Source organism: Vipera berus (genome assembly GCF_964194415.1).
Source record: "Vipera berus genome assembly, chromosome: 2".
In the NCBI taxonomy this organism is placed as follows: domain Eukaryota; kingdom Metazoa; phylum Chordata; class Lepidosauria; order Squamata; family Viperidae; genus Vipera; species Vipera berus.
In genome coordinates this window covers 276480418-276497554 of record NC_138203.1, presented here as the reverse complement: position 1 = coordinate 276497554, position 17137 = coordinate 276480418, and the positions used below count along the sequence as shown (strand labels likewise).

The 17137-nt window shown below is 47.1% G+C and overlaps 1 protein-coding gene across 1 annotated transcript; it reads right to left on the bottom strand.

The window, feature by feature from the left end:
* Positions 1-8105: 8105 nt before the first annotated feature.
* On the bottom strand, positions 8106-9718 carry LOC308661339 (uncharacterized protein; the record flags this gene model as incomplete). Its single annotated transcript, XM_081316261.1, has 1 exon — positions 8106-9718. Exon 1 carries the CDS (start codon positions 9543-9545, stop codon positions 8106-8108), a length of 1440 nt encoding a protein of 479 aa, XP_081172387.1. The 5' UTR covers positions 9546-9718.
* Between the last annotated feature and the right edge of the window lie 7419 nt (positions 9719-17137).

Here is a 17137-nt window from a genome sequence, read left to right as displayed (position 1 = left end):
CTTCGGAGAAGGGCGGGATATAAATGGAAATAAAATAAATAAAAACAAAAAAACTTTTTAGTAAAAAAAACCTTTTTGCTTCAACCCAATCGAGTCAAGGGTATTTCTTTCCTAGGAGATCAGATGGGGCGAGTCTGACAACCGCTTTTGAGCCAAGGTCAAGGTCCTTTTTAAAGGTGGAGAGCTACGGGGTCAAAATGTTCATTTAAATTCTCATTCTTTGTTTGCCTGTTATCTACACCAACCAACTTTTTAAAATTATCTTTGACCACACTACACTATGTGGGAACATGTGTGGGGAATGCCCTTGCCAATTAAATTTAGAGAAATGTTTTCTGTTTAAAATGATAAATCTAGACTGTGATTAATCCTTTCAAAGCACTTGGGGATAGTGGACCTCTGCCCTCCCCTTTAAAAAAAAGCCCAGTCAAAATACCATCATCCATGTAGGGCTGTTCGCTTACATGGGCAGAGAGAAACAGGGACGCGGCAGTCACCAGAGAGGGAATCTGGGCACGTAAGAGAGGCAGATTCAGGGGCTCCATCTCAAAGGAAGCCCACCTGGACAGGGCAGCCCATTGGCCAAGCCCACCTGGACGCCTCTCGGCTCTCCCTCACCCGCCTTCCAGACGCCATTCAGCTCCTCCTCGCAGGGTCCCCGCCCTCCCCTCCAGCCTCGCTCCCTCCCAGCCCAGAGCTCCCCCCGTCCTCCTCCTCCTCCTCCTCCCCTCCAGGCACTGGCAGGCTGACCCTCCCCAGCAGCGAGAGGGGAACGTGGGAACGGGGGTGCCCAACCTTCCGGGAATCCCCGGGAGCCCCCAGGCGGGGAGCCGGGCTGCGCCAAGAGGGGGGGCTGCGGGGCAGGAGGGGGGCTCGGGGGAAGGACCTGGAGGGGATCGGAGAGCCGTTCGCGGAAGCCGCAACCCAGGAGGAGGAGAAGCGAAGGCGCAGCGCTTCCCACGGAGCAGAAAAGCCCGCGAGGAAAGGCGGAGACTCGGAAGGGGAGGGGGCGCAACTGGGGGAAACCCACCTGGCTCTCCCAGGAATCCCCCCTCCCCTTCCCCCCCCGGGGATTCCCCCCTCCTGATTGCCCTCCCCCTCTCGGAGCCTCCTCGCCCACCTGGCGCCCTTTCAGCGACCCTCCCCGCGAGGGGAACCTCCGCAGCGCTGCCGTAAGAAAGGCTGGGAGAGCAGGAAAAGGGGCGGGAGGGGCCGGAAAGTGCACTCCCACGGCCTTATTTCCGTTTCCGCTCTCCTCTCTAGGCGCCAGAGAAAAGCTCTCTGCGTTTAACCCCTTCGTGGAAGCCGCTGCGGGGAGGGGGCGACTGGGGCGCCCCCGACAATGCCAAAGTGCTCCAGTGGGGGACCCGCGAAAGACCGTCTCCCCCAAGGGAAGCCCCAAAAATTCAAAGACAGGGATCGAGGTTAAAAAAAAAGATACATTTATATGGTAATCTGGATTTCTAAATGCATATTAGGAATTCATCGTTATTTAAAAAAAAACAATATCTAACCTTTTCTGACTAACAAAATACATAATTAAGTCTGCAAAAGAGCTAGTCACTTTTCACTCGTCTGATTTTTGGCTCCCGTAGTCTCCCACGGCTCTCCTTCCCAAAAATATGCAAAATCAACTTCTTATGAGTAAGAGGATGTATTCCCTGCCTCGCTTCTCCAGTTTTAAGGGTTTTATTCTCCAAACTGGAAGTTGCACCCCAAAAACATGATTCCCCCTTTCCACCTTCCCCAAGGATCAAAAGAAATTAGCCACAACAAAGCTCTACATCACAATGCCAGTTTAAGGGAATTTCATGCAACCTCCTTTCCTAACCGCTATCAGCAGTTGCAGTCAGAGATTTCAAATGGAGAGGGATCCTGACGATCAAGGGGAGGCCACAAGGCACAGTGTTTCTTTCCTGTTTGTTTGCCAGCAACATATTTACAGTGGGACAAAAAAGTATTTAGTCAGCCACCAATTGTGCAAGTTCTCCCACTTAAAAAGATGAGAGAGGCCTGTAATTTTCATCATAGGTATACCTCAACTATGAGAGACAAAATGGGGGGAAAGAATCCAGGAAATCACATTGTAGGATTTCTAACGAATTTATTTGCAAATTATGGTGGAAAATAAATATTTGGTCAATAACAAAAGTTCATCTCAATACTTTGTTATATACCCTTTGTTGGCAATGACAGAGGTCAAACGTTTTCTGTAAGTCTTCACAAGGTTTGCACACACTGTTGCTGGTATTTTGGCCCATTCCTCCATGCAGATCTCCTCTAGAGCAGTGATGTTTTGGAGCTGTCGCTAGACAACACGGACTTTCAACTCCCTCCAAAGGTTTTCTATGGGGTTGAGATCTGGAGACTGGCTAGGCCACTCCAGGACCTTGAAATGCTTCTTACAAAGCCACTCCTTTGTTGCCCGGGCAGTGTGTTTGGGATCATTGTCATGCTGAAAGACCCAGCCATGTTTCATCTTCAATGCCCTTGCTGATGGAAGGAGGTTTTCACTCAAAATCTCACGATACATGGCCCCATTCATTCTTTCCTTTACACGGATCAGTCGTCCTGGTCCCTTTGCAGAAAAACAGCCCCAAAGCATGATGTTTCCACCCCCATGCTTCACAGTAGGTATGGTGTTCTTTGGATGCAACTCAGCATTCTTTCTCCTCCAAACAAGAGTTGAGTTTTTACCAAAAAGTTCTACTTTGGTTTCATCTGACCATATGACATTCTCCCAATCCTGTTCTGGATCATCCAAATGCTCTCTAGCAAACTTCAGACGGGCCCGGACATGTACTGGCTTAAGCAGGGAGACACGTCTGGCACTGCAAGATTTGAGTCCTTGGCGGCGTAGTGTGTTACTGATGGTAGCCTTTGTTACTTTGGTCCCAGCTCTCTGCAGATCATTCACTAGGTCCCCCCATGTGATTCTGGGATGTTTGCTCACCGTTCTTGTGATCATTTTGACCCCACGGGGTGAGATCTTGCGTGGAGCCCCAGAACGAGGGAGATTATCAGTGGTCTTGTATGTCTTCCATTTTCTAATAATTGCTCCCACAGTTGATTTCTTCACACCAAGCTGCTTGCCTATTGCAAATTCAGTCTTTCCAGCATGGTGCAGGTCTACAATTTTGTTTCTGGTGTCCTTCGACAGCTCTTTGGTCTTGGCCATAGTGGAGTTTGGAGTGTGACTGTTTGAGGTTGTGGACTGGTGTCTTTTATACTGATAACAAGTTCAACCAGGTGCCATTCATACAGGTAACGAGTGGAGGACAGAGGAGCCTCTTAAAGAAGAAGTTACAGGTCTGTGAGAGCCAGAAATCTTGCTTGTTTGTAGGTAACCAAATACTTATTTTACCGAGGAATGTACGAATTAATTCATTAGAAATCCTACAATGTGATTTCCTGGATTCTTTCCTTCCATTTTGTCTCTCATAGTTGAGGTATACCTATGATGAAAATTACAGGCCTCTCATCTTTTTAAGTGGGAGAACTTGCACAATTGGTGGCTGACTAAATACTTTTTTGTCCCACTGTAACTGTTTAGTGCTGAGCAGTGCTTTTTTTGTAAAAAAAAAAAGTGCCGGAACTCACACATGTCATACAACCCGCTTTGCCTACCCTACAAGGTTCCATCCAGAAAAGGTGCCGGAACTCCGTTCTGAGCGTTCTATGAGAAAAAAAGCCCTGGTGCTGAGGGAGGTTTCAAACAGCTTCTACACTTATTTTCATCTGTGTACCTGTTTGGTTGTTACTGACTCTGCACTGAAGCTCCCTACTGTTTGTAGTCTCACAAAGACAAGCTTTGGGAGAAGCACTCTGCCCTCAGGATTTCATTTGATAGCTTGCTGGTAATGGTGGAACTCTACTGCTGCAAAACATAGTTTGAAGGGAAAAATCACAAGAAGTGGAATGGCTTCCTTACAAAGAAATCCAAAAAGGTTCATTAAAGAAGCTTTTTGCTTGTTTATTCCCATTCCCATTCAGGCTCTTTCCAGAAACAATGGCATGATAAGTTAAAACCTCTCTGTACTTTTCTGCATTCATGATCCCCTCAATTATCGCCAACATCACTGGCAGAAATGCAGCCCCCAACCAGGAAAGACGATCCACCATGTTTCCCTGAAGGCTGCAAATGTTCATTTGTCCATCTCTCTCCATCTCTTCTCAGATATTAGATCCAAAAATGTCAAACCTGGATTCATCATTGCATAATACTCTTTTCCACTGATCCCATAATTCTATTTTTGTGAGCTTCAGGATATCTTAGCTGAAGCCATCTGTGGGATGCAGGCAGCGTGGAAAAACCTTTCTCCACAGAACCGGTCTCTAGTGCCCAAAACGTTGGGGACCTCTGCCCAAAGGCTATTTTCTTTACTCTCTGCCCTGGAGGCCTCAGGGCATAGGAGTGGCATCCAGGTCACTAAGCAGCCGGTCATTAAGCATGTTATGTCACTCCTAGTAGTCCTTTTCTCTAGACTGGCCATACCCAATTCTTGCAACCGTTCTTTATGTTTTTGTCTCCAGGCCCTCAATCATCTTAGTTGCTCTTTGCACTTTTCCCCCAAAGTCTCAACATCTTTTGTGTAATTTGATCAAAACTGGACCCAGTATTCCATGTGCCCTAAGGTTTTATAAAGCGGTACTAATATTTCATGTGATTTGGATTCTATGCCTGTTTATAAAACCTAGTATTTTTGGCTGCTGCCGCACACTGCTGTGTCATGTTTAAGTGGTTGTCAAAGATCCCTCTCAGTTACTGTTTTTGAGGCAGGTTTTGCCTAATCTGCACTTGTACCTTTGGTTTTTCCTGTCTAGGCGTAAAACCTTGCTTTTCTCCACATTAATTTTCATCTTGCTGGATAGGGTCCACTGTTCAAGTCTGTCAAGATATTTTTGGATCCTGAGCTTGTCTTCTAGGGTGTTGGATATTCCTGCCAGCTTAGTGTTATGTGCTAATTTTATAAGTTCCCCTTCTATTCCCTCATCTAAGTCATTTGTGAAGATATTGAAGAATACCGGATCTAAAACAAAACTTTTATTTTAAAAGGTTTTGTGTAGAGATGGAGGTCAAGGATATGAAGGGACCCACCGTGCACAGAAAACTGCCTGCCTCAGTATCCTGTAATCCGCATGTCTATGAGCTCATTCCAATTAGACTTGCCAAGGACTGCAAGGAACCAGCTAGATAAGAAAGACTCTGCCCTGGCTTGGGATGTTCGGATATTCTTTAAGATTGACTAGGGAGTACACCAATAAACAATGCTTTTGCTGTGCGTAATTTTACTGTTTGTTAAAACTGTATAAATACAATAAACTCTGCGTAGGCAGACAGACATATTTGGGACACCCTGCGTTGACTGGTCTCTGAATCCGACAGTTTTATCTATCCTTGTTTTATTTTTGAAAAAAATATTTTTTGTTGAATTTGCATTTATATTCACTTTCTAGATGAAATATTTTTTTAAAAAATAAGCCCGTTTATGAGAAGCAACTTCATGGGATTGTTTTGCCCGTTTTATAAACTGTCTCCAAATTCATGGAAACAGCATAATAGGCTTGGAAGGGAAGCTGGGGGTGTCTTCTAGTCCAACATGCAGCTCAAGGCAGGAGCCTTATACCATCCCACTCAAATGATGGTCCAGCCTATTTCTGAAAACCACCAGTAATGGAACAGCCACAATCTCTGGAGGCAAGCTATTCTATTAATTGCCATCACTGACAGAAAATTCCTCCTTACTTCTACATTAGATCTCATTGTAATAAGCTTCCACCCATTACTTCTTGTCCTAAACCTCCAACCATTACTACTTATCCTGCCCTCAGGTGCCTTAGAGAGTAAGTCAATCCCCTCTTCTTGGTGACAGCCCCTCAAATACAGCTATCATGTCCCTCAAATATGATTTCCTTTGATCACCTAGATATACCTAGCTCCCACAACTGATCACCATGTGATTTTTTTAAAAAATCCCATTTATATCCCGCCCTTCTCCGAAGACTCAGGGCGGCTTACAATCTAAAGCACAAATCAATGTGCTTAGCAGTAGCCTTCATTCTATGTATATGCCTGCTTATTACGGCTTTCGCCCCCCCCCAAGCGGCATTATTACAAAGTCAGCTTATTGGCCCCAACAATCTGGGTCCTCATTTAGTGTCCAGACCCCTGTTAAGGTAGTAAAAAAGAACAGTTGGTCCCACGTCCAGGCGACAATGACAAAGATGCAGCCGCCATTTTGACCCAGAGGCAGGCGTGGCAAAATAGCAGCTGCTTCCACAAGTCCACCATATGGCCCTTGCTTTCCTTCACCAATTTGAGGTTCAGAGATCTTCAAAAGGTATGGAGGAGGAGGCTGTGAGGCATGGTGTGGTGGGAGTCAGGCTTAAGGATTGAAGGGATCAAGTGGAAGGGGGGAAAGGGGTGTGGGGACCCTGTGGGGAAGGGAAAGGCTTGGGGGGAACTAAAAGGGCAAAGACGTCTTTCGAAGGCAAGCCTGGATCTGTGCTTTCCATGGATGCATGTCCTGCTCTTCTTCACAGAAGTGAGGTTCACAAGGTATAGAGGACTTACAATTTGTTTAAAAGATTCATCAGGGAGAAAAGGAGGTGGGTAGTTCATCAAGGTAGTCTTGCTTAACCACCATTGCAAGATGCAACTGTAATTGAGATAAGAATTGTTATCTCGAGGACTATTTGTATGTTGGCTGAGGAATTCTGGCACTCAAAATCTGGAGACATCAAGGTAGAAGAATGAAACTCCATAAGTGGGAATTCCATGATCAATGTACAAAAAACACCACCCAAAAGCCTTTTTGACAAATTGCACAACTTCTGCAAAAGGAAATATCAAGTAATTTCTGCTGATAACTAGCAATAAAAAGCTAAAGGTAAAAGGTAAAGGTTCCCCCGCACATGCGTGCTAGTCGTTTCCGACTCTAGGGGCTCATCTCCGTTTCAAAGCCGAAGAGCCAGCGCTTGTCCGAGGACGTCTCCGTGGTCATATGGCCGGCATGACTAGACGCCAAAGGCGCACGGAACGCTGTTACCTTCCCACCGGAGTGGTCCCTATTTTTCTACTTGCATTTTTTACGTGCTTTCGAACTGCTAGGTGGGTAGAAGCTGGGACGAGTAACAGGCGCTCACTCTGCTATGTGGCAGTCTGGATTCGACCCACCAAACTGCCGACCTTCTGATCGACAAGCTCAGCGTCCTAACCCACTGAGCCACCGCGTCCCTAATAAGAAGTTAGTTTTTATCAAACTAATAATTTTTGCTTATTTCTCTGTGCCATATGGTCTAAACCTGAGATGTGGACTAAAAAGGATTAGACCAGAATTAAAATAGTCAATTTCTCACCTACACTCTCAATGGGAGATCAGAAATGAAAATCAAACCTTCTTTAAATTCATCAACTTTTGCCTCATGTCAAATTTCATGTGTTCAATAAGGGGTGATTTACACTTGAAGTACATTCCACAAATTGGATATTTGACAGGTGTCCGCCCATGTGAATCCTCTGGTGCATCAACAGGTTGTAAGTACGACTGAAACTTTTCCCACAAAAAGGAGATTTAAAGGGTTTGTCTCCTATGTGAGTTCTCTGGTGCATCACCAAGTGTGAAGATGTTATGAAACTTTTCCCACAGTCGGGACATTCAAAAGATTTCTCTCCTGTGTGAGTCCTCTGGTGTATCACTAGACTGGAATTCTGACTGAAACTTTTACCACATTCTGCACACTCATACGGTTTCCCTCCCATGTGTGTCCTCTGTTGGTTCACCAGGTAGGAATTTTCCTTGAAATTTTCCCCACAAAAAGGACATTCAAATGGTTTCTCTTGTGTGAATCCTTTGGTGTGTCACCAGACTATAACGGTAATTGAAACTTTTCCCACAAACTGGACACTCATATGGTTTCTCTCCTGTGTGAATCCTCTGGTGTATCACTAGTTCATAATTCTGACTGAAACTTTTCCCACAATCAGGACATTCAAATGGTTTCTTTTCTGTGTGAATTCTTTGGTGTTTCACTAGGGTGGAATTGTGACTGAAACCTTTCCCACAATGAGGACATTCAAAAGGTTTATCTCTTGTGTGAGTCCTCTAGTATATCACCAGGCTGGAACTGTGACTGAAACCTTTCCCACAATCAGGACATTCAAAGGGTTTCTCTCCTGTGTGAGTCTTCTGATGTTTTACAAGGTTGGAATTGTGAGTGAAACCTTTCCCACAATCTGGACACGCATACGGCTTCTCTCCTGTGTGACACCTCTGGTGTATTACTAGGCTGAAATTTTCACTGAAACTTTTCCCACAGAGAGCACATTCAAAGGGTTTCTCTCCTGTGTGAGTCCTCTGGTGTCTCACCAAGTGAGAATTCTGACTGAAACTTTTCCCACAATCAAGACATTCAAAGGGTTTCTCTCCTGTGTGTATTTTATGGTGACTCGTGAGCTGGAATTTTCTAATGAAACTTTTCCCACAATCTGGACAGTCATATGATTTCTTTTCTGTGTGAGTCCTTTGGTGTTTCACCAGGGTGGAATTGTGACTATAACTTTTCCCACAATGAGGACATTCAAAAGGTTTCTCTCCCATGTGAGTCCTCTGGTGTATCACCAGGCTGGAACTGTGACTGAAACCTTTCCCACAATCATGACATTCAAAGGGTTTCTCTCCTGTGTGAATCCTCTGGTGTTTCACCAGGCTGGAATGGTCACTGAAACCTTTCCCACAATCAGGACATTCATAGGGTTTCTCCCCTGTGTGAGTCCTCTTGTGTTTCACCAGGCTGGAATTGTGACTGAAACCTTTCCCACAATCAGGACATTCATAGGGTTTCTCCCCTGTGTGAGTGCTCTGGTGTATCACCAGGCTGAAACTGTGACTGAAACCTTTCCCACAATCAGGACATTCAAAGGGTTTCTCTCCTGTGTGAATCCTCTGGTGTGACACCAGGTTAGAAATCTGACTGAAACTTTTCCAACACTCGGGACATTTAAACGGTTTCTCTCCTGTGTGAGTCCTCTGGTGTGTCTCCAGGTTAGAAAACTGAATGAAACTTTTCCCACACTCGGGACATTTAAAGGGTTTCTCTCCTGTGTGAGTCCTCTGGTGTATCACCAGGTTGGAACTGTGACTGAAACCTTTCCCACAATCAGGACATTCAAAGGGTTTCTCTCCTGTGTGAATCCTCTGGTGTGACACCAGGTTAGAAATCTGACTGAAAGTTTTCCCACACTCAGGACATTTAAACGGTTTCTCTCCTGTGTGAGTCCTCTGGTGCGTCTCCAGGTTAGAAAATTGAATGAAACTTTTCTCACACTCAGGACATTTAAAGGGTTTCTCTCCTGTGTGAATCCTCTGGTGTATCACTAGGTGTGAATTCCGACTGAAACGTTTCCCACAATCAGGACATTCAAAGGGTTTCTCTCCTGTGTGACTCCTCAGATGTATCACCAGGTGGTAATTCCGGCTGAAACGTTTCCCACAGTGCGGACATTCAAAGAATTTATCTCCTTTTTGAGTCCTTTGGTGACTCATGAGGTGGGAATGTCTAATGAAACTTTTCCCCAAACTGGACACTTATACACTTTCTCCTTGGTGTGAGTCCTCTGACGTATCACCAAGTTGCTCTAGTTGCTAAAGCATTTACCGCAGTGAGAGCATTTGTAGGGCATCTGTCCTGTCTGTGTCTTTCCATGAACCACAAGAAAGCTGTTCAGACTAAACCTTTTGTCACATTTTTAGCATTTTAATGGCTTTTCTACAGTGTGGATCTTCTCGTGCATAATCAGTTGTTATGTACTATTTGTGTTTTTCACACAATTGGCACATCCATGTAGCTTTTCCACCAATGATATTCTTGAGGGGGTCAAAAATATGGGTGATCCCTTGTTTAGTATTGCTTTGAGTCAAGCCATTTTTTTCTGCACAGGTTGAGGCCTGCCTTACTGTTTGCCCTACGTGCCTGTCTAATTGACCTTTTCTTGCCACTGACTTCCAGATATTTTTCTGAATCAAAAATAAGCTCCCTTGATTTTTTGTGTAATGGACTTTTGTGAAGTCTACTTTTACCAGCTTCAAATCTCTTCTTGATTTTTCTCTTGTTTCTCTCTCACCTGCTGAGGAAAGTGAAGATTTGTGTGGATTTGTGAAGGAAATGGAAAATATTGATTTGTTTTCCTTTTCAATGTTGCTTGTTATTCTCAGTTGTCCAGAATGCTTATTGTTGTCCTCTTTGTCTATAAGATTCAAAGAAAAGTGTAACTTTAGTTGTTTATAAAATATTGCAGAAGATGTGAAAAAAAGAAAAAAGCATATATTACAATGAATAAGCAGACATGCCACAATACAAGAATAACCTCTTATATTAATTAAGATTCATTTGAGACATGGAAGACTACCGAGATCCAAATTCAAATATCCATTCAGTCATGAAATTCTCTTTTTGACTTGGGTCAATAAACAAATGCTTTGCAGTGCAAAGGGCTATCCTCAAATATATCTTGAAGTGCTGGGAACAGATTATACAGTTGTTGATATATGCATAAAGAGAAATACAAATATACACACATTACATGTATATACCGTGTTTCCCCAAAAGTAAGGCCTACCATAAGCCCCACAGAGAAGGCCCTCCCCCTGGGGGTCGCCAGCCGACATTGTCTAGCCGACGACACCCTGAGGAAGCCCTGTGTGAGCGCACCAGGCGATGGGAGGTTGTTCCTGGCAGCAGACGGTCCTGCAAATATCCCGGGCCTAAGCCATGTAGGGCTTTATAGGTAAGAACCAGCACCTAAATCTAGTTCCTGAGAGGGGCTTTTGGCAACCTCACATACGAGTAGCCTTGACCTGGTTGGTACACCCCACTGATCATCTGGCTCTGGGCGTGGCAAGTGACAGGGCAAAGACCTCGCCCTCCACCTGTAGGAGCAGTGCCAGCGTGGAGGAGAGGATGCAAGACACTAGCCCTGGTTCAGCCAAGACCCCAAACAGTTTGGGTTCTTCCTAATGCAGGTTCCAACTGAGATGCAAGAGTATGGTCCAGAAATAGCCACCGAAGCAGCAAAGGTGAAGTGCATGATCGTGGCGTTGGAGGGGACAGTGGCCGAATGGATGATCCTCTTCCATAATGACACCCGAGAGTTAACAAAATTTTGACCGCTTCCTGGTCGCACTTTGAAGACCCCTTAGCCAGTCGCAAGGCCAGAGACCGTATAAAGGCCATCAGCCAGGGGCGTAGGAGAGTGGCCAAGTACACCTAGGAGTTTTACGATCTAGTTGGCTGACTGACTAACTGGCTAGAGGACATCCTGTTCGAGTGCTTCTGAGGCGGGCTAAGACAACACCTGTATCTCCAGGGGTGTCGTCTCCCCCCCCCTTCCATGGCTAGCATGCCCTAGTGCAGGGGTAGGCAACCTCGGCTCTTTTATGACTGGTGGATTTCAACTCCCAGAATTCCTCAGCCAGCACAGCTAACCCAGGAATTCTGGGAGTTGAAGTCCATGAGTCATAAAAGAGCCGAGGTTGCCTACCCCTGCTCTAGTGGAGGAAGTGGAAATCGACCTAAAGCGGTGTGTGTACGGGATGAGAAATAGGGAGGGGAGAATGACAGGTGATTTGCACCAGAATCCAAGTCTAGGCATCCTGGGAAAGGCTGCCTTTTGGCCCAAAACATACTGGCGTTCTCAAAACATCTTGGTGAGTTCCGACTGGATGAAGATGGAATGGTCATGGGAAGGAGGACTAGGATGAGGAGAATCCTTCCTGTATCTTTGGGCATGTGTATTCTAGAGCTAGCCTGACCTTACTGCAGCCAATATCTTTTTAGTAAAAAGAACCTTTTACTTCAACCCAATGGAGTCAAGGGTCTTTCTATCCTAAGGGAACAGATTGGGGCAGTCTGACAACTACTTTTGAGCCACAGTCAAGGTGGAGAGCTTTGGGGGCAAAACGTCCATTTGACTGCTCATTTTTTGTTTTGCCTGTATCCTACGGCATCAAACTTTTTCAAATTATTTTTAATAGAATTACAATATGTGGGAATATGTAGGGGGAGGGGATTGCCCTAGGCATTAAACTTAGCAAACTGTTTTCTGTTAAAAATGATCAGTCTAGACCAGACATGTCAAACACAAGGCCCGGGGGCCAGATCCAGCCCGCGAACTGGTTTCATGCGGCCCGCGAAGCCATCCTGGAAACAGTGAGGGAACAGCCCCCACTGCCTTGGCCCTGGCCCAGAGACCCTCCTTATGACAAAGACCCCCAGATCTGTCCCACTCCTGCCCAGGCCCCCATAGGCACCCTTGATGCGAACGATGTAGAGCTGGCGATGCCCACCCAGTAGGCCATACACACTAGCCACGCCCACCCAGTAGGCCACACCCACCCAGGCCATACCCACCCGGGCCCCCTGAGGGCAACCGCAATGCTGATGTGGCCCTCAATGAAATTGAGTTTGACACCCCTGGTCTAGACAGTAATTAATCCTTTCAAAGCAGTTGGCGAAACTGGACCTCTGCCCCCCCTTTTAAAAATATCCCAATCCAAATATCATCCTCTATGTGCCAGGCTGAAGTGAATAGGTTCTGAAGCGCTCCAAGATTTTCATTATATTAAAATACTTTCAGAAATCTTTACAAAAAGGGAAAGCTGTGAAAGCAAAAGCGGAGAGACTCAGAGAAATTCTGTGCCTTGTACAGACATAAACTTTGGAGAAAAACTGAAAATTGGAAAGGAAAAGTTGTAATGGACTAACTAGAGCAGCCATGTCAAACACAAGGCCCGGGGGCCGGATCCGGCCCACAAAGTGGTTTCATGTGGCCCCCGAAGCCATGCTGGAAACAGTGAGGGAACGGCCCCCGCTGCCTTGGCCCTGGTCCAGAGACCCTCCTTCTGCCAGAGACCCCCAGATCTGTCCCACTTCTGCCCAGGCCCCCATAGGCACCCTTGATGCGAACGATGTAGAGCTGGCCATGCCCACCCAGTAGGCCACGCTCCCCCAGGGCAACCACAATGCTGATGTGGCCCTCAATGAAATTGAGTTTGACACCCCTGAACTAGAGGAAGCAGGATTCACTCCATAGAATATAAACAAAAACGTGGCATTTTATTCCAACAACTCTCTCTGGAGCTCAACCCACCTGCCTCTTGTGCACACCAGTCTCTCTTCCCCCAAAACGCTCTGCAGGCAGTTATTAGAGCTCCGAGGCCAGTGCCCTGACCTGAAATTCTTTTTTATCTTTCTAAAAATCTCACCGAGCCCTCTTGATCTCTTTGGAAAACTGTTTGTAAAAACAGCAGAGAGTTTCTTTTTCAGTGGAGATTACACAGCCCATAAAAGAGCTAAAACTAAAATTGAAAATCCTCCACAGAGTTTGGTTCACTTACGTGGGCAGACAGAAACAGGGACGCAGCAGTCACCAGAGAGGTAATCCGGGCACGTAAGAGAGGCAGATTCAGGGGCTCCATCTCAAAGGAAGCCCACCTGGACAGGGCAGCCCATTGGCCAAGCCCACCTGGACGCCTCTCGGCTCTCCCTCACCCGCCTTCCAGACGCCATTCAGCTCCTCCTCGCAGGGTCCCCGCCCTCCCCTCCAGCCTCGCTCCCTCCCAGCCCAGAGCTCCCCCCGTCCTCCTCCTCCTCCTCCCCTCCAGCCACTGGCAGGCTGACCCTCCCCAGCAGCGAGAGGGGAACGTGGGAACGGGGGTGCCCAACCTTCCGGGAAAGACCGGGAGCCCCCAGGCGGGGAGCCGGGCTGCGCCAAGAGGGGGGGCTGCGGGGCAGGAGGGGGGCTCGGGGGAAGGATCTGGAGGGGATCGGAGAGCCGTTCGCGGAAGCCGCAACCCAGGAGGAGGAGAAGCGAAGGCGCAGCGCTTCCCACGGAGCAGAAAAGCCCGCGAGGAAAGGCGGAGACTCGGAAGGGGAGGGGGCGCAAATGGGGGAAACCCACCTGGCTCTCCCTCCCTCCCTCCCCCGAGGAATCCCTCCTCCCCTTCCCCCCCACGGGGATTCCCCCCATCCTCCTCCATCCCTCCTCCCCCTCCCGTAGCGTCCTTGCCCACCTGGCGCACCTTGAGCGCCGGTCCCCGGGAGGGGAATCTCCGGCAGCCCTGGCTGAAGAGACGTCGAGAGACTAGGAAGGGGGGGGCGAGAGGGCCCGGAAACTGGCCTTCCCCCCTTTCCCCCCCCCCCGCTTTCCTGCGTTTTCTCTAGGCACAATAGAAAAGCTCTCTGCATTTAACCCCCTTCGCGGAAGCTGCTGCGGGGAGCGGGCGACTGGGGCGCCGCCGAGTAAAGCCACAAACTCCTCCAGCCGGGCCCCCCCCCCCGCAAAAGACCGTCACCCCCCAGGGGAAAGTCAGAGGTTCAAAAACAAGGATCGTCGACAGTTCAATCCAGAAATGTCAAACTTGGATTCATCCTAGCATGATACTCAAAACATAGAATACATAGAACGAAGGCTACTGCTAAGATTGTAAGCCACCCTGAGTCTTCGGAGAAGGGCGGGATATAAATGGAATTAAAATAAATAAATAAATAAAATACTCTATTCCACTGAACCTTAAGCCATTTTTTGCAAGCTTCGGCATATCTTAGCATTTTCTCACCCTGTTCCCCTTCTGCAAGTGTGGGTGTCTTGGCTGCTAGCCATCTGTTAAGACCCTTCCTGATTGAGCTTCTTCCAATTGTAGAAGAGTCAGCTTGGCATCCCGATGAAGCTGCCAGATGCTGAGCCAGGTCCTTGATGGATTTCGTCCAATCTCTCAAAGGAGCTTCTCATCAGAATTTGAAAATTCCCTTGGCCTTCCAAATCCTCTTTTTTTTGTCCTCGACTTCTCCCGATTCCTCAAATTTCCTTATAACAGCTTGAACATCCTATGCAGATTCTCAGTCACCCAGGTCATGGTTGTCCAAAGGTGTTTTTCAAAGGGCAACCGGGCTTTCTTGGTTTTTCCTTGAAGAAGTTTTCAAAAAGCTGTAGAAGCATCTTGGATAAGGAGCTAAACATTTTCAGTTGCATTTTGAAAAGCATCTTTGGGACAACAGCTTGAATACCACATCTCGAATATCCAGTTTGTTCATACATGACTTAGGTGAAGAGATTGAAGGAGAAGTCATCAAATTTGCATATAACACCCAGTTGGGAGGAATAGCCAACACTTGAAGATAAGCACAAGATTCAGAAGGATCTTGACACATGTGAGCCTTGGGCCCTTTCCAGCAAAATGCAGTTCAGTGGTGAGAAAAATAAGGTCTTACACTTAGGCAAGAAAAACTAAATGCACATCAATAGAAGTTGTTGTACCTTGCTCAACAGCAGTAACTGTGAGAGGGATCTCGAAACGCTTACATATGAGATAGCAATGTGCTGTAACTGCCTAAAAAGTCAATTCAGCTCTAGATTGATCAAAAACAGTTCCAACCTACAATCGAGGACAAAGTTCCTGTCTGTAAGAAAAGTGGAATGGCTTCCCTCTAGAACAGACATGTCAAACACAAGGCCCGGGGGCCAGATCTGGCCCGTGAAGTGGTTTCATGCGGCCCACGAAGCCATCCTGGAAACAGTGAGAGAATGGCCCCCACTGCCTTGGCCCTGGCCCAGAGACCCTCCTCCTGCCAGAGACCCTCTGATCTGTCCCACTCCTGCCCAGGCCCCCATAGGCACCCTTGATGCGAAGGATGTAGAGCTGGCCACGCCTACCCAGTAGGCCATATGCACTCTAGCCATGCCCACCCAGTAGGCCACGCCCACCCAGGCCACACCCACCCGGCCCCCTGAGGGCAACCGCAATGCTGATGCGGCCCTCAATGAAATTGAGTTTGACACCCCTGCTCTAGAAGTTGTGGATGCTCCATCAATGGAGGTGTTGAATAGGAGATTTGACAGCCATTTTTCCAGATGAGAATAGGGTCTCCTGCTTGGAGACTTGGTCCCTTCCAAATCTTATTCTGTAATTCTGTAAGAACTTCATGAACTTTTAGGGCTCAGCACGCAGCTAATCTTCACAAGCTAAGTAGTGTCACATTTCACTATTTCACTTGGCTCAGTTGCAAAGATAGGTTGCTGTGAGTCTGGAAATGACCTGATAGCATGTGATCAGTGAAAACATCTTGCAAATGCCTTCGGTAAAGACGGGACAAGCCTATTTTTCGGTCTCCTACCGAGAGATGGGTCAGATAGGCAGCATCTGTCAAAGCCAACAGTAGAATAGCCCCCCCCTCTGGTTGAACGTAAAGGAGTTAAAACCATCAAGTACTGTAATTGCTAGAAAGGCTGGGAGGAGAGGAGAAGTACAGGGGAACTTCCTCTACCTACCTTATCACTTATGGGAGGAGGGTTGCCTGCAAAGACGCTGTCGCTTTCTTGCAAGGGTGGAAGCAGCAGCAGGAAGGTGAGTTGAGGGCAGATTGGAGGAAAGGCCGGGAGCAAGTCGGGCTGTTTGGTTCCCTCCAGAGTGTGGAAGCAGAGAAGGAACTACTAGACCAGGGGTAGGCAATCTTGGCTCTTGTATGACTCATGGACTTCAACTCCCAGAATTCCTCTGGGAGCTGAAGTCCACCAGTCATAAAAGAGCCAAGGTTGCCAACCCTGAACTAGACTATAAAATAACAGTTGGAGGTCATCTAGTCCAATGTCCTTCTCGAGCAGGAAACCATGCATTTCAGGCAAAGGGCTGTCCACTCTCCTCTTAAAAATCTCCAGTGATGGAGCACCCACAACCTCTGGAGGCAAAAACCAATTTTGTTTCCCCCTGGTTAATTGTTCTTCTTGTCAGGAAATTTCTCCTTGCTTCTAGGTTGCTTCTCTCTTTGATTAGTTTCCACCTTTTGCTTCTTGTCTCGCCTTCTGGTGCTTAGGAAAATAGTCTGACACACACACCCCTTTCTTCTTTGTGGCAGCCCCTCAAATATTGGAACACGGCTATCGTGTCATCCCTACTCCTTTTTTACATTAGACTAGACCAGGGGTAGACAACCTTGGCTCTTTTATGACTCGTGGACTTCAACTCCCAGAAATCCTGAGCCAGCCATGCTGAGGGGAAAGGGAGAGGTTTCCAAGCTGAGCCATGCTGGCTCAGGAATTCTGGGAGTTGAAGTCCACCAGTCATAAAAGAGCCAAGGTTGCCTA